This window comes from Drosophila innubila (genome assembly GCF_004354385.1).
Source record: "Drosophila innubila isolate TH190305 chromosome 3L unlocalized genomic scaffold, UK_Dinn_1.0 0_D_3L, whole genome shotgun sequence".
NCBI lineage: Eukaryota > Metazoa > Arthropoda > Insecta > Diptera > Drosophilidae > Drosophila > Drosophila innubila.
This window is the reverse complement of record NW_022995376.1, coordinates 22,385,071-22,400,779: the sequence shown is the minus strand read 5'-3', so window position 1 is coordinate 22,400,779 and position 15,709 is coordinate 22,385,071. Positions and strand designations below refer to the sequence as shown.

Genomic DNA, 15,709 nt, shown 5'->3' with positions numbered 1-15,709 from the left:
CGCAATTTTAGATATTTTTCGCATGCTTTTCAGTCAGAAGTAGTGCTGCCAACTCTTCAGTGCCGAAAAAGCTTTTTCAAAAGTTTTGTAAATATGACAGGCGCCATTTACTGATTTTATTCCAACGATCTATTAAAAGTAATGCCATGCTTTGATATTTCGATGTGTTGCTAGAAGTACTGTAAGAGACAAACAATAACCGTAGCAACTTTCAATAATGCAAAAATTCCCGCCACCGTTGATCATAATTTTTCCCGCGGTTTGCATTCCAAAAATCGTCAGATCTGACGGGAAAAAAGCTGAGTGATTAACACTGGCCAGAAGCAGGTATTTTTTCCTTTTTAAAAGTTGGCAGCACTGCAATCAAATAATCCATTCAGCGGGCTAAACTAAACCAAATAAGACAAGACTTTCGAAATGGCTCTCCAGACAATATTATTTGATTTTACATTGGATGCTGAAAAAACAGCAACATCGGCGCAACGCCAGGAGGTTGCCCGAGTTGTTCGCAGCGAGTTGGAGCATGTGTTTTCGCAACTGGAATTGGCATATTCTATGGAATCGACGGATAATGGCTACTTTGCGGTGCTGCATGAAAATAAGGAAACGATTGTAACATGTCGCATATTTCAACAGGGACTGTTGACCATCAATGTGGAGTATTATCTGGCTGACGGCAAGGAGCCTCTCATGTCCTTTGATGTATGTATGTGACAAGTGTAATTTACAGTTGATTTTAGCTCAATAACAACAATTTTGCACCTACATATACATATTTCGGCACCTACACGTGCGAATGTCAACTCACGTACACACTAACAAAAATAAACGCCAACACACAGACGATAAGTTTATTGCCCGCTTTTTGAGTGTGAGAAAAAGAAGGGTTTGATTTTCATTTCAGCGGCTACACGGTAAAAGTAAAATTGATTTTTCGTGTCTAAGTGTGTGTGTGTAAGCGGCGAACCTTTGCGTGGGTGTGTGTATCACATGCCCCGTCTGTGGCATTGTTTTTGTTTCTGCTCCCCCGAACTGACCCCTGATCTTGACAAGTGCTTAGCACATGGCCTAGACATTTGATTTTGTCTATCGCATTCCCCATAACCGTGTTAACTCAAACCAACAAAGCTTTCTCGGCTAATGTAGTTGCTTATCTACTTTACCAACGAGTATTTAATATCTATGATAGATCATCACACCCGTTTTGCTTCTTATTTAAATAACCCAACAATTATTTTTAAATTATACATTTTTTTTTATTTAGGATTTGTAATTTTTTTTTTAATATGTTTGGATTTAAAAATTCATATATTTATGTCAATGTTAACCTAGTTTCCCAGCCTTTAATCAGATTTGAAACGATCAGATTTGTTGTTAGAGAAATGTGAAACTCGGGTTCTCTTTCTTTATCTGTGGCTTTCTAAGAGAATTTCGAGAATTGTCATGTCGTTGCGTTTATATATTTAATCAGTTGTCACTTGCGATTCTGCGTAGCGTTGATCATAAATATTATTCGTATTTCCGCAAAAATCGCAATTGTTTAATGCAGTTAACAGTCTGCCTAACCATATGCATATTAATTTCAATTTAATGTTGTATATAGCGATGTAGCTATAACTTAAAAATGACATTCTCAGACCACTGTATGCTTTATAAGTTTCTGTGAAAATTGCAAGCATACAATACTTTCCTTTTTCATACAAATCTTAAATCGGAACTATAAATAGTTCTTAGCGGGTCTAGCTATTTATTGCCACAAGCACGAGATGTTTGAAAAGTTTGCGCAACATTTGGCTAACATTTAAATTTTCTTATATTTTGCTTAATTATTTTCAATTAATTTTTCACAATGCTTAAGGACACAAAATATATAGAGGATCTTTATAAAGTTTAAATAAAATAGACATTACAATTGCAGACAATGCGTACAATGGAGCTCATTCTACGTCAGAAATTAGATTCCGATCGATCCAAGTATTTACCGCCGATAAAACGTGGTGGATATATTGACATATACATGACTAGCTCAGGTTGGTCAAATAACATATAATAAAAAAAAAAAAAAATACAAATTTAGTTAATGCTACTTATAGTTCTATAAATGCAACCATATACTCGTACCATGCAGTATCAAGAGATATCCTGAATACCTTGTATCTACTCTTAACTTCCTATGCCGAAATTTTCTATATTTTCAAATTTTAATCAATTGCCAAAATAAAACTTGAACCTCAAGCAGTGCATATAAAATTCACCATACTATACAAATTAAAATTAACAATTTGAACTATTTACGGGCATTATTTCACACCTCCATCAATTATTTTGGTTGCACGGTCCTCAAAACCAAAGATTGCCTCTATAAATTCGCCAACGGCCTACACTTCCAAAGAGCGACATTTGTAATCAAATCAATCATACTATATATCATACTATATATTGTAGAAACTGTATAATTCGGTTGCCACCTAGCTTAATACCTAGAGTCTATCTCTCTGGCCAATTCTTGCATGCTTGTTCCGTCGTTTTAGATAATAATAATCAAACCATCAGCATTTAATTTCTATTATTTGACAGATTTTGATATTTTTTGTTATAAACTTTTATTTATTTTCATATTGTCGATAAATTTATCACCCGAAAAAACCTACACGATGTCTATGGTCTTCCATCATCATCATAATCTTGATCATCATCGACAACAATCTGCCAACAACAAATTTAATTCAAATAAATACAAATACAAACAAAATTTGTGTAAACCAATTTAAATTAAACGTACCACCTATGCACCTGTGTCACCGTCACCTGCCCCGCTCGTTTGTTCGCCTCGCTCTCATGGTACCAACAACAACAACAACTACTACTACAACTACAACTAAAATAACTACAACAACAAATTCCACCTTACATAAACCACGAAAAATGTTACGCAGACTGGCAAACGTGTGGAAAATGCCATAGCCAAAAAATTGAATGCCCTTTGGGGTCAGAAGTTGCCAACATTGAAGCGCGGCGATGTCGCTAGGTATTTTCCATCGTCAGGTAACGTATACTGTATCAACTATAAGAAAATCATAACTATCCATATATCATAAGTAGCTGAGCAAAACTGTAGTACCCAAAAGCACAATGCATGAATCCATCATTTCATACAAAATTTCAAATCTCAATTCGTGTTTGAATTTAAGTTTATGTCATCATTCCATTAATTTATCCAGCACTTTTGAAAGTTGTACAATATTTTATTGTTTATTTTTGTTGTTTTAAATATAGTAAATCACATGTCTTTATTTTAATTTACTTTTAAACATTTATATCAGCATGCATGTACACATATAAAAGCCCCAAAGTAATTACGTCGATTCAAAGTGCGTATTTTGTTTATATATTTTATGTTTAAGATATTGATAGTGTTGTTATAATGATTTGTTTTCTTGTTTTCTAAAATGTTGGTTTCCAGATGAGCGCATCATTGAATATGATATTGATACTCTCGTTTATGAGGCACGATCGCCTTTCCAAAAGATTCAGATTATGCACTCCAAAACACTGGGCAATATGCTAATTTTGGACGAATTGCAGAGTAAGTTTAATACCAGGGATCATAAATTAGAGTTGAGTAAATAAATTCTGAAAAAAGTTGAACTAGAGACATTTAAACACTGATAGACCTTTTCTTGTGTAAAGTATTCTTTAAAAATAAAAATTATAAATTTAATATTGAAATTCCTAAATTTAAAATCATTCAGTAACTCTTGTTTTAAATTTTGTTTTAATGGAAAAAGGGTTTTCTTGAATTATTATTTAAATTGATCAGTATTTCAATAATAAAGTAATGTAAGATCCATTTATTTATTTTAAAAAATTAAAATGAAGACTCATTGAATGATTTTTATTTAGGTACTTAAATTTAATAAGTCAAACTAATTCATTTTATTACAAAAAATATTTGCATATTTTAAAAATTAATTTGTTACAATCGCTGTTAAGCACAAACGCTGATGGTCACGTAAATATACATATGCATTTGTTTATTGATTAGCAACCTTTTACGTTCAATGCAATATGAAACAAGGTCAAGGACGAGTGCACTTCACGTGTCCCTTTGTGTTTGTACCAAAATAAAATCAATATCACTGAAAGTAATTTTAATAAATTTATTGCAGACATTGCCGAGTCCGATTTGATCTACACAGAGACTCTCATGGGCCGTGGCATTGAAAACTACGAGGGCAAGGAGATATGTATACTTGGCGGCGGTGATGGAGCCTTATTGTATGAGCTGCTCAAGGAGAAGCCAAAGCATGTGGTTATGCTGGAAATTGATGAGCTGGTCATGCAGGCCTGCAACAAGTATTTAAACAGTATTTGTGGCGATGTCTTGGAGAAACGCAAGACCGATCAGTATGAGATCATTGTAGGTGATTGTGTGGAATATATGAAAAAGTTCATTGCAGAAGGTCGCAAGTTTGATTATGTTTTCGGCGATTTAACTGATATACCCATAAGTGGTGCTCCGATTGGAGAATGCTGGGATTTCATACGCACCATTTTTGAGCATTCGTTCAAGTTGCTGCAGCCAGATGGCAAGTTCTTGACTCACGGCAATGGCACCAGCTGCTTGGAATCATTGCAGTTGTTTGAGGATCAACTGCGTTTGCTTAAGCCGAAGGTGAAGTTTACCACAACGAAGGCGTTTGTGCCATCCTTCATGGAAGAATGGCTCTTCTATCAAGTGACCTTCGCTTGACCAGCTCGAGAAAATTCATTAACGCGACGACAAGCAACACAATTAAAGCTAAAAGCAACAACTACCACATCGTGTCTCCAAAATGCTACATCCATAACAACAACACAAGAAGATCACACAACCGCAACACAATTTGATAAAACTGAGCTCATCACCATGGAGCCAATTAAACTGCACAGCTACACCGTGATACTGCATGCAGCCAAGGAGCAGCAGCAACAACAGCAGCCAAAGAAGAATCGTCGTAAAAGACGTGTGCACTATCATCATACTCTGGTTTCATAGTGGATGCTTTTACAAATGAAACCCAAAGAAAAAGACAAACTAACAACTATATAACATCACAAAGAATATAACTCACACTTCCAATGGCTGTAACTTAGCATCTGAAAACCAAACCAAATATTTAAAGCACAATTTATATAATTTAAGTTAGGATTTAGTTATGTTACCATGCACTTTGATTTTCGATTGTACTAAATTTTAAGTCAGCAACGATCAAAGGCGAAAAGGAGATATTTTATGTACTTATTTTGTGCTTATTTAAATTATGTTTAACGTCTAGTGTTTTCGTACACATAATTTACATATATAATATATAGGCATTACTTAGAATTCATGTATTCAATTTTCAATTAGAGGCACTCGAGATCGCGTGTATGCAAATAAGAGTGTGAGGATTTGTAGCAGATAGATGATGTCACTTGAAATGTTTGAAAAAACACAATAAAAAAAAAGGTCGTACGCAGAAATCTAACTTGTTTCTATTTGAGATTAATATTAAAAATTATAATGGGTTTACTGTCATTTATAAAGTAAAATTGGTATACAGTTTCTGGTGCAAGAGGTTTGACCTATTCGCGCCAATTTTTAAGCGATATAGCTGTCTTACGGTCACACTTTTGGCGCGCTAACCCCGATAGGCTCGATAGCCTAAACAATTTCTTATCGATTCTAAATATAATTCACAAGCATCGATACCTCGCCCGAATCAGTGCTGCCATCACAGCTATTTTGTAGACAGTTCTGACCATTTCCAAAACTCGATGGCTAAAATATTTTAAGATTGCTATTTGGGTATACATTTTCAGCTGTGTTTTGCTAATAATATTTTTCTCGAACTGTGCAAAAGTTCACGCAAAAGCAAATTTGGATTCGATAACGTAACGGCTATTATGGAAAGATAAGCGACTAGCTATCGATGCTAAAGAGAAATCACAAGCATCGATACTTAGCAGAAATTTCGGGCTGAAATCAAATCGTGTCGCGACTCGCGAGTCGAAAACGTGTGAAGACTGAAAAAAAAAGTGTAAAAATGGAGCGCAAACTGCACAGTGGAATACATCATCCTACACTGCGATTGCTTCAGGAATCGGGCTGTGAAATACTGCCCCACAACTTGATGTATCCAGTGTTTATAGTGAGCAACGACGACGATGAACAACCGATTGCAAGTATGCCAGGGATTTCTCGCTTCGGTGTGAATCGATTACGCGAGCATTTGGAGCCGCTGGTGAAGAAGGGGCTTTCATCGGTGCTGCTCTTTGGTGTGGTGGAATGCGAACTCAAGGATGAGGTAGCCACCAATGCGGATTCAGCTCTGAATCCGGTTGTTCGGGCGTTGCCAAAGCTAAGGAAATGGTTTCCCGATCTTCTGATTGCCTGTGACGTGTGCATCTGTCCATATGCATCGCATGGACACTGCGGCCTCCTGGGTGAAAATGGATTGGAGAATAGTGCCAGCATCAAGCGCATTGCGGACATTGCAGTGGCCTATGGCAAGGCCGGAGCACATATTGTAGCTCCCTCGGATATGATGGACAATCGGGTGATGGCCATCAAGCAGGCACTCATCGATGCCAACATGAACAACGTTTCCCTGCTCGCCTACTCCGCGAAATTCGCCTCCAATTTCTATGGTCCGTTCCGGGAGGCGGCACAGTCAGCTCCCGCCTTTGGCGATCGTCGTTGTTACCAACTGCCGAGTGGATCCCGCAACCTGGCCATGAGAGCAGTCCAACGGGATGTCAGTGAAGGCGCTGACATGCTGATGGTTAAGCCGGGCATGCCCTACTTGGACATACTGCGCCAGACCAAGGATACCTATCCATATCACACGCTCTATGTCTATCAGGTGTCCGGGGAATACGCAATGCTCTACCACGCCGCCAAGGCAGGAGCCTTCTCGCTCCCCGATGCCGTCCTGGAGTCCATGAAGGGCTTCAAACGTGCTGGCGCCGATTGTATTATCACCTACTTTACGCCATATCTGCTGGACATTGTGGCCAAGTCGGCGTAAGCGCTCTCTTTCCGGCGTATAGTTCCTGTCGAAACCTAGAAATATCACAATTAGTCTGTTTGTTGTTAACAATTGTGTGTTGCATTTAGATAATTAACTGATTTTGTAATCCATTGCTTACTTCATTGGCATTGACAAAAATAATGCTAATGAAAGTAGAATTTCATTAGAATTCAAAATAGTAAATGCTAATTATATGCAATTTCAGTAGCATTGAATTTATATTAGTGCTAATGATATGTAATTACAGTAGCATTTAAAAGACATATCATTAGCAATGAATATCGTAATGTTAGTACTATTTACATTAAATTACTCCTATTGTCAATTTAACTGAAATTTCATATCATTAACACTACTATTTTCAAATCTAGTGTAATAACATTTCATTTAGCAGTAGATTTTTCAATGCTAGTGAAATCTGATTTCTTTATCATTCATATTTTTACTGATAATGAAAATGTAATGATAATGCTTCAAGGCACAACTCTGTCATTTAGTATAAAATCATTCATTGTTTGTGTTGTTCACACACTGTTCAATATGCTTATCAATTCGACGGATTTGAAAGTCAAATTTGAACCCCCCGCTTGCGTCATAAAACCGTCTCCAATTTCACCAATTCAAATTCAATTGCACACAAATCGCAAATCGCGCACAATCATCATGACAAAGTCTATATGAACAATTTCAACCAGTTGAGCAGAAAGAGCATTCACACCTTTTTTGGTTTTGAGATTGAAAACAAGTTAACAAATTAGGATTTAGCAATTAAATGTTAGCGCTTTAATCAATTTTACAAATACGTGACATGTGACAAATGTGAAATTGGCCCAAAACTTATGTGTAGACGTAAATCTTATATAATTGTAGTAAGTGGTGGAATATTTTAAGTCTTGTAACATGTTGTTTAATTACAGAAATAAAGTGCAATTAATAACATACTTATATTAAGTACAACGTATGTCTTTTTGTCTTTCTTCACGCTCACATTCAAATCTTAAATGCCAAAGGTTTGGACCACATTCTGAGATTGTGAAACAGTTTAGACTAAGTTCAAATATAGAAATTACAATTTAATAACTATTAAATATTTCTAATTAAGGGAATTATGCAGCGATGCCAGAAAAATGGAAACTAACCGAAAATCTTTTTAAACTATTCATTTTTGAGAGATTTTCGGTTTGTTTTGATTTTTGTGGTCACCTTGATATTCTTATATATATATTGTTCACCCTATACGAATTTCGATGATTTTTGAAAGAATCTCAAAAACTAAGAACAAAATTTAAAGAAATTAAAAAAAAGGAAGCATAAATTAGAAAATTCTTTTAAGAAAATTACTGATTAAAAAATTTTGAAAATTGACTATTAGAGAACGGTCTGAAAAGGAACAATTCAAATATGAATGGATTTATATAATCCAACCAATACTACCATTGATTCTTGATAATTCTAAATAGGTATTTTTTTTTATAGAAAATAGGTTTATTGAACCGTCCACAAATCATGAAAATGGCCAAGGCAAAAATTGATATTGTAAATTCAGAAATTCGATTAGAATTGTAGGATTAGGTGTTTTCTTTTTGAAAAATACGTACATGTTTTCATATAGGATTGTATTTTGCTAGCGATGGGATCAATGTATTTCCAAATTAAATTTCCTAATTTTATTCTTGATTTCAGTTTCCTAATTTGATTTCTTTAATTATTTTTGATTCCAAATTTTGTTATTGTTGTGATTTGTCGAAATTCGTATAGGAAATCTTATTTTACTAAGTTTTTATATACTTATCTAATAAATACTGTGATAACTTTATGATAATCTTTGTGCGCATAGTGTGGAAATCAGTTGAGGTTTAAGGATTCGAGATAACTCCTCAGTTGCTCTCGCTGTTGTCGATCTTGCTGTGCTCGAGTATATCTGTATTTTGCATCGGTTCGAGATCTGTTTCGGATATTATCTCCGCCAGCCATTGTTCGATTTGCACCGGATGAAACGCGTCCTCATCCCCGCTATTTGCTTCCAATATAATTTTCAGATTCTCAAAGTTCTTGAGGATTAAACGCTTGCCCGGTTGTAGTTGAGATGAGATCGTTGATTCTGCATCGCGACTGGAAGCTTGCTTATTGTAGTTGGTGGCATCACAACTGGAATCAGCTGTAACTGTAGCTCCTGGCAAATTAATGCTGCTGGTCACTGTAGCCGTAGTTGTGGTTGTTGTTTCTGCTGTTGTTACAGTTGTTGTTGTGTTTGTTGTTCCTGGTACTTCGAGCACTCGCGTTGGCTTCTCCTTGAGACTCTTTTTGATTTCATTCAGCAGACGATTGTAAAAGTCGCAGGTAACATCATGGGTGTCTGTTGTGTTTGTGTTTGTGCTGGAACTGGCCACATGTTGCTCCCTCTTTCCCTCTGTTCTCTTGGGCATCTTTTGCTTCTTGGACTGGGAACGAGAGCTGGCATTACTTGAGTAATTGGAGCTGCTGGGTGAGCAACTTGATTGCTCCGTGTTGTTGCTGCTGCTGCTCGAGCCCATGGAGAGCTTTGGAGCTTCGGTGAGGGGCAGCTCCGCACTGACGGCATCCTCGCTGGCACAGTTGATCGTCAAGCTGGCAATGTTCCTCAAATTGATGGTGCCATTGCAATTGTTGATGGTGATCTTTGGCTTTAAGCGTGGCTTGCGTGCCTTTGGTTTTGATTTACTTGCCGGCTGCTGGTCGGAGCAGCTACGTCCCAGACTGGAGACAGCATCGGCAATGGACGATTCCAGCTCGTCGTCCAGCTCCTCAAGATTAAGCGGCGGCACATAAGTTTCCCGCTTGATTTTGGCCCTGCGTATCAGATCCTTAGCCTCCTGCAGTGTTATGTTTATAATGGAACGCTTGGCATTATCCTCCAGCAATGCTTTGCTACGCGAGAAGTCCACCACAATGGCCTCGGGCTGTATTTCCTCATCATCCTGATCCCGATCCTCCAGACATTTGTACATTGTCTCATGGTCATCCATGGGTTCAATGTAATCCTCATTTCGCAGACCCGCAGTCATATTATCCTGTGTCCTGTGCAGTGCCAGCTGCATGCTGCTGTCCAGCTGGAATTGGCCAAAACTCCTTATGGCCAACAACAGTTTCTCCTCCTCGCCGTTGTCTCCAGTGAAAAAGCGCACTTTGCAATTTTCACTCTCATTTGCATTGTTTTCAATATAAACAGGTTGTTGTTGTTGCTGTTGTGTATTTGCAATCACTTCGAGTTGCCGCAGCAATAATTTCTCACGCATATGCAAAGCAGCGCGTATTTCATTAAATTTCTGTTGCACATTTGTTTTTACCTGGTAAAGAGTTGCACACATATAAATAAACATGTTACAAAGTTCCTTTGACCCTTCTTACCTCTTCCAAGAGCTGCTCCATGTTGGCCATGTTTTTATTTACACTTAATTCTTACATTTGCTATATAAATACACTTTTGTTAGCCAACGAAAAAATATGCAAATTCTGTTGCTGTTTGATCGAAATTCACGGCGAATAATGAAACATATGGTTTGCGGCGAAAACACTATGCGATATTTCATCGGTAAGTTCAGTAGTTCATTTTTTGATGAACGAACTAGTCTATGTTATCGATGGTCAACTTATTTTGTCGACATGGTCGCCCATCACTGTTAAAAATTGCAATTTTAAAAACGCAAAAGCTTAATAAAATATAAATAAATTTGATGAAATTTTAAAACTCGAAAATAGACAAAATTAAGGTAATAAAGGTTAGAAGTTCGTCAACCCTCGGCAACAGAAGTTAGAAAATTAAAGTCTAAAACGAAAATAAACATATCAAAAAATCGAAAAAAAAGTTAACAAATATTTTGAAAACAAATAAAAAATTCAAACTTTACCTACCTTTCTTCGAAAATCAAGCCAGATCGGAAATTTTAAATGGATGGGCAGCCCTCGGTTTAAGGACGCCGCGCCGAAAAACAACGGCACTTGTTCGTTCACTGAACCATGAAGAAATGAACGAGCGATTCGATACAACAACTCTACTGTTAATAGCAGTCAGTCAGTCTGCTACTTTTGGCCGTCGTGATAACTAGGCGCGGATTAATTTCTGCCTCGCGTCGATTTGCGCTAAATTCGAAAACATCATTTCAATATTATTTTACGACAATTTGGAAACATATCCGACACCAACATAAAAACAGAATAAAACAAAGGTTTTGTTAAATATTGTAAATGTTAACAGAGCAGCCATAGGGTGTTATTAAATCGCCGATGGTGTCGTGTTACATATTTGTAATTGTTCAGTCTAATTAATATATAGTATGTGTATTTGATGTTTTTCGTTAAATGTTCTGCATTGTTGCATGTGCATTTTTGTTTATATAAAAGAAACACACGCATTGCTTTAGCTGTGAATCATAGACATCCAGACATTGGTTGCTGTTGTTATTTCTGTTGTTGTTGCCTCTCACACTAATCTAAAATGATATGCGAGTGTGTGCGTGTTTTGTGCGCCTTGTTTGTGTTTGCCAACGGGTTTTTATTTTTTGTCTTTCATTTCGTCATAAACACGTAGTTTCAGAAATATGAAATGCGTCTCACTTAAAAATTGATTGTGCACGTCAATTGTAACAATTGTACAACTGCAGCAGCAGCAAACAGCAACAACAACAACGATAACAGAACAACGCCAGCAACGTGGAGTGCAAAGACATAAAAAACAAAGACACAAAGCAAAAACAAAAAGAAAGAATGAAAAAAATTGAATGAGAGCGTGAGCGAGAGTGAGAGAGCGCGAACTGTGTCAATGCGGCGGTGACGCCAAAAAGTTAAGAAATAGTTTTCGTATTGGTCAAGCTCTTCTTTTTTTGTTCAAATCATATTTCTTTAACTAATTTTAATTAGATTTGTGAGACATTTGACGTCGCGACATCGTTATGCCTTGTTCGGCATAACGTCAACGTCAACTCTTTTTTGTGCCGTTCGTCGTGCCTTCACTTGCCTACGTATTTATTGCTGTCTGTTGTCATTTTGTTTTTCTGTTTTTTTTTGTCTTTTGCTTTTGCCTTTGACTTGATTTTGGATGAGTGTGCGAGCGAGGCGGTGATATTAATTGTGTTTGTGTTTTCGTCGTGACTGGATTCTTATTTGATATTTTAATATGAGAATGCATATAATTTGTTAAATATTACAGTTGCTTGAGACTTTTCGCTTTCTCAGTGGTCTGACCAACAGACAGGGCTAGTTTTTCTTTTCCGGTTTCAGTTTCGGTTAATATTGTTATCTATGTTACGTTACATATATATGTATGTATGTATAAAAAAAAAACCTGTTTGACTCGAGTAAAACAATTTGCAGTTGATTGTGTGTGTGCGCTTTAAATAAAAATTACCTCATTTCACACTTTGTGGCTTTTCATTTGATGCGACTGTATTTTTAATCTCTGTTTAATCAAAAGTTAAAAATTCCAGCAAAGCGAATGTGAAACAGCAACAAAAAGAAAGAAAAGTGCAGTGCTTAAAAACATCGGCAAAAATGTCGCGAGTCGAAATGAAATTAAAAACTTAATTTATCATTCTTATATTTTCAATCTACAATTCGCGTGTTTTCGTTAAATATTTATAAAAGAAAAAAAAACTAAAAAAAAGTGTTTTGGTGTCAATGCTGCTTTTTGTGTCTGTTGCTGATACTGAAAATAACTTCACAATAACAAAAACATCTTGAGTGTGGTAAGTGAATGGTTTTTATTGTTATTGTTTTGTTCATTTGACATTCACACGCTCTTCTGACTTGAGCTGAGCAGAAGAAGCGTGAGATTGCAAACTACCGACAATTTAGTTCATAGTTAGTAGTTCCTGACATTAAACTAATAATCATTCATTTAGTTCCTTTTCAAATTGCTCATTCTACGATCGTTCGTAACAAATTTTAAAGTGTATATAGTTCAGCCGAACGAGGCAAGAACAGCTGATAGATCACAGCATGATACAATAATACAAGGTAGCGCGAACAGTGGAAGAATGACAGCGTAAATTGAGATCTCCGAGATGTCGCTACCTTGTATTATTGAATCATAGATCACAATTCTGAGGGATGCATAATAAACATGTTTTCCCACATGTTTGTACAGCTTTTCCATTTCCCTGTTCACTATAAGCATCAGTAAATTTATTCTATCAAATCAAAAATTTCTCCTTACATAATTTTATGAGAGAGGAGCTCTAGTAAATAATGCAAACACTACACTGCACAAAGATTCCAATGCATTTTATATAAATATTTGTTCTAAATATGAACTGAAACTTGTACTTTATTATTTGCATTTTTATTACGCAACCAATAGTTGCATTAATCATCAGACTTGATTATTCACTTTCAATGGTATAATGACTATATTTATTGCTCTATTTAAATACGAATTCCAGTGGGAATTTTGAAGAAAATAATTTCTTTTTATGGAATTCACAAATGGTAATTTTTATAAATCAGCTGATCGACGGTTTCTGTACTTTATCTTTGTATAGTTAGCATAATTAAATTATTGGTCTTAGAAAATTGGAATGACCCAAATAAACTTACTTTTTTTTACTTAGATTTATTTATTATTTATCTTCAATTTGTATATTTATATTGACTTAAAAGACTCTTGAATTTATGCATCATAATATGATCATATATCAATATAAATAAATAAACGCAGGCAATTTGTATATTTAGCATCTGTGAATTTGTAAATAAGAATTCAATTGTGAAAAGACACAGGGAATCTTTTCAACATTTATGTGAGTTGTTTACATTTTTAAGGCTTCAACAATACCAATGACAAAAAGTAGTAACAGATTCAATATAGTAAGGTAATCAAATAAAAAAAGCAAAGTATCAATCAACAAGTTTATATTTAACTTAAATAGAAAACAAAGTTTAGGTTGTGAAACTTTTACTCCATCCACATTTAAATTTATTGAAATAAATTTACTTAATTAGGTAACACGTTATAAGCTCAAAATGACATAATTGTTATTTGCTTAAAAAACACAGTTGATTTATGTGTCAATTATTAAATGTACTTATATTGTAATGCAATTAATCAAATCAAATGCAATTGAAATGAAACCCGCTTAAATAACTGCCAATTCAATTTAGTTTAATTTTTTAAAGATGGGGAGATATGCAAACAACAATATCTGTACATATTCGGCTTTAATTAGTTTTAATTTGGTTTCCGAGTGCAGCAAGCAATCAATTTTCCCCACATACATACATACATATTTATCAAAATAATTTGTTGTGAAATAAAATCGAATGCACATTCCGGACTGTTGTGATTCGGTCTGTATGTGAAAATTGCTATGAGCGCAACAAAATAAATTGAAAAACGAATGAAAATTCTAAACTGTAAATGCCGACGAAAGCACAATAAAAATAACTGTAATCCATATACATACATATTTTGCAATAACTTTTGTGCACTTTGAACATTTTTAAATGTTTTGCAAAATGGCAAATGGCTTTCAAATGTTTGACAATTTGTGACTTTCGAACTCGTGACGTGTGACCACCTCACACTCACCTCTGACCTCTGTGTAAATTTGCATAACAAAGCCTCTCAGCACAAGTGTTGTTAGCATATTTTAGTTTTTAGTTTTATTCAAGATAGATAGTTGCACAAAGCACAAAAATTCAACATTTTTTAAAACTCTCTTTTGTTCTATCGATCCAATCGTTAGCTGAGTTAGTGTTCATCTTGACGATAGAGTACTTTCTGCTTTTATTATGCACTCTAAAGTTCAGTTTAAGTTCTGATAAAAAACACTGTCATCTTTCTTAATAAATTTAATAACTAATACTGACTAATTTAATGGAATTTTACTCATTTGTGTCAATGAGTATAATAAAAACCTATACTTATTTTTAATTTTTTTAAAGTCATATTTTTAAATATGATTGATATATTAAACATCTATTAATATGATTTTTTACGTTTTGCTCAAAACAGTTATGATCCCTGCTTAATATTGTAAATGCTTTCCATTTAAATAAATAAGTATTTGTTATCAGTTTAAATTGCCTTGTTTTTATTTCCTCTTGTTAAGCACTTAAAATTTAATATTTTATTGATGCGAAAATTGTTGAACTTTGCAGGGTATGTCGATTGTTAAACTCAAAATGGTTTCAGCTTTCGAAAAGTGATACTCGTATATTTACACAAAGTTATTTATTTACTTATGTTTGACCAATATTGTAACTGTTTTGTGCTGTAGCCCAAAGTCATGCTCTGTTTATTATTTTACTTGTCAGTAAGGAGAAGGAATTACGTGACTGGCAGAAACTTGAAGCATACCGAGCATTATTTGTGTTTGATGGATGTGACTAGAGGGTATCTGTTGGTCGTGCAGTCGTCAGCATGTTGCTTGTTATCTGTTGCAATTAAAGTTAATCACTTGTTCCAATTAGCGTTGCAACTGTGATAATTTCCCCTATGTGTGTAAATATGTCTATAGATATTTGTGCTTAACGCAATTATGCGGCTATTGTCGTCCTGCTGCTCGCTGGCAGCACATAAACATCAAATCAAATTACATTGCTAATACGCCACGTTTTTCGCGAATGTGCCACAAAAAGAGGAAAAAACAGAGAGACAGGGAGAGAGGGAGAGGGAGAGA

General features: G+C 35.3%; 4 protein-coding genes across 6 annotated transcripts in view; 3 read left to right on the top strand and 1 right to left on the bottom strand.

Moving 5' to 3' along the window:
* Window positions 1–357: 357 nt before the first annotated feature.
* Window positions 358–5,505, top strand: LOC117788119 (spermine synthase). Its single transcript, XM_034626788.1, has 4 exons — window positions 358–702; window positions 2,937–3,045; window positions 3,464–3,586; window positions 4,170–5,505. Exons 1-4 carry the CDS (start codon window positions 418–420, stop codon window positions 4,751–4,753), a joined length of 1,101 nt encoding a protein of 366 aa, XP_034482679.1. The 5' UTR covers window positions 358–417; the 3' UTR covers window positions 4,754–5,505.
* Window positions 5,506–5,951: 446 nt separating this feature from the next.
* LOC117787904 (delta-aminolevulinic acid dehydratase) lies at window positions 5,952–7,998 on the top strand. The gene has a single exon (XM_034626533.1). It carries the CDS (start codon window positions 6,069–6,071, stop codon window positions 7,050–7,052), a length of 984 nt encoding a protein of 327 aa, XP_034482424.1. The 5' UTR covers window positions 5,952–6,068; the 3' UTR covers window positions 7,053–7,998.
* On the bottom strand, window positions 7,810–10,576 carry LOC117787903. The gene is made up of 2 exons (XM_034626532.1): window positions 10,443–10,576; window positions 7,810–10,381 (listed from the first exon to the last, which is right to left on the bottom strand). Exons 1-2 carry the CDS (start codon window positions 10,470–10,472, stop codon window positions 8,933–8,935), a joined length of 1,479 nt encoding a protein of 492 aa, XP_034482423.1. The 5' UTR covers window positions 10,473–10,576; the 3' UTR covers window positions 7,810–8,932.
* A 527-nt stretch (window positions 10,577–11,103) lies between these two features.
* LOC117788819 (palmitoyltransferase app) overlaps window positions 11,104–15,709 on the top strand; it is a 65,180-nt gene continuing 60,574 nt past the window's right edge. For all 3 annotated transcript variants that reach the window (XM_034627693.1, XM_034627694.1, XM_034627692.1), the window contains exons 1-2: window positions 11,104–11,260; window positions 12,518–12,775. The gene's annotated coding sequence lies outside the window, so the exon portion shown is untranslated. The remainder of the gene's footprint in view (window positions 11,261–12,517; window positions 12,776–15,709) is intronic.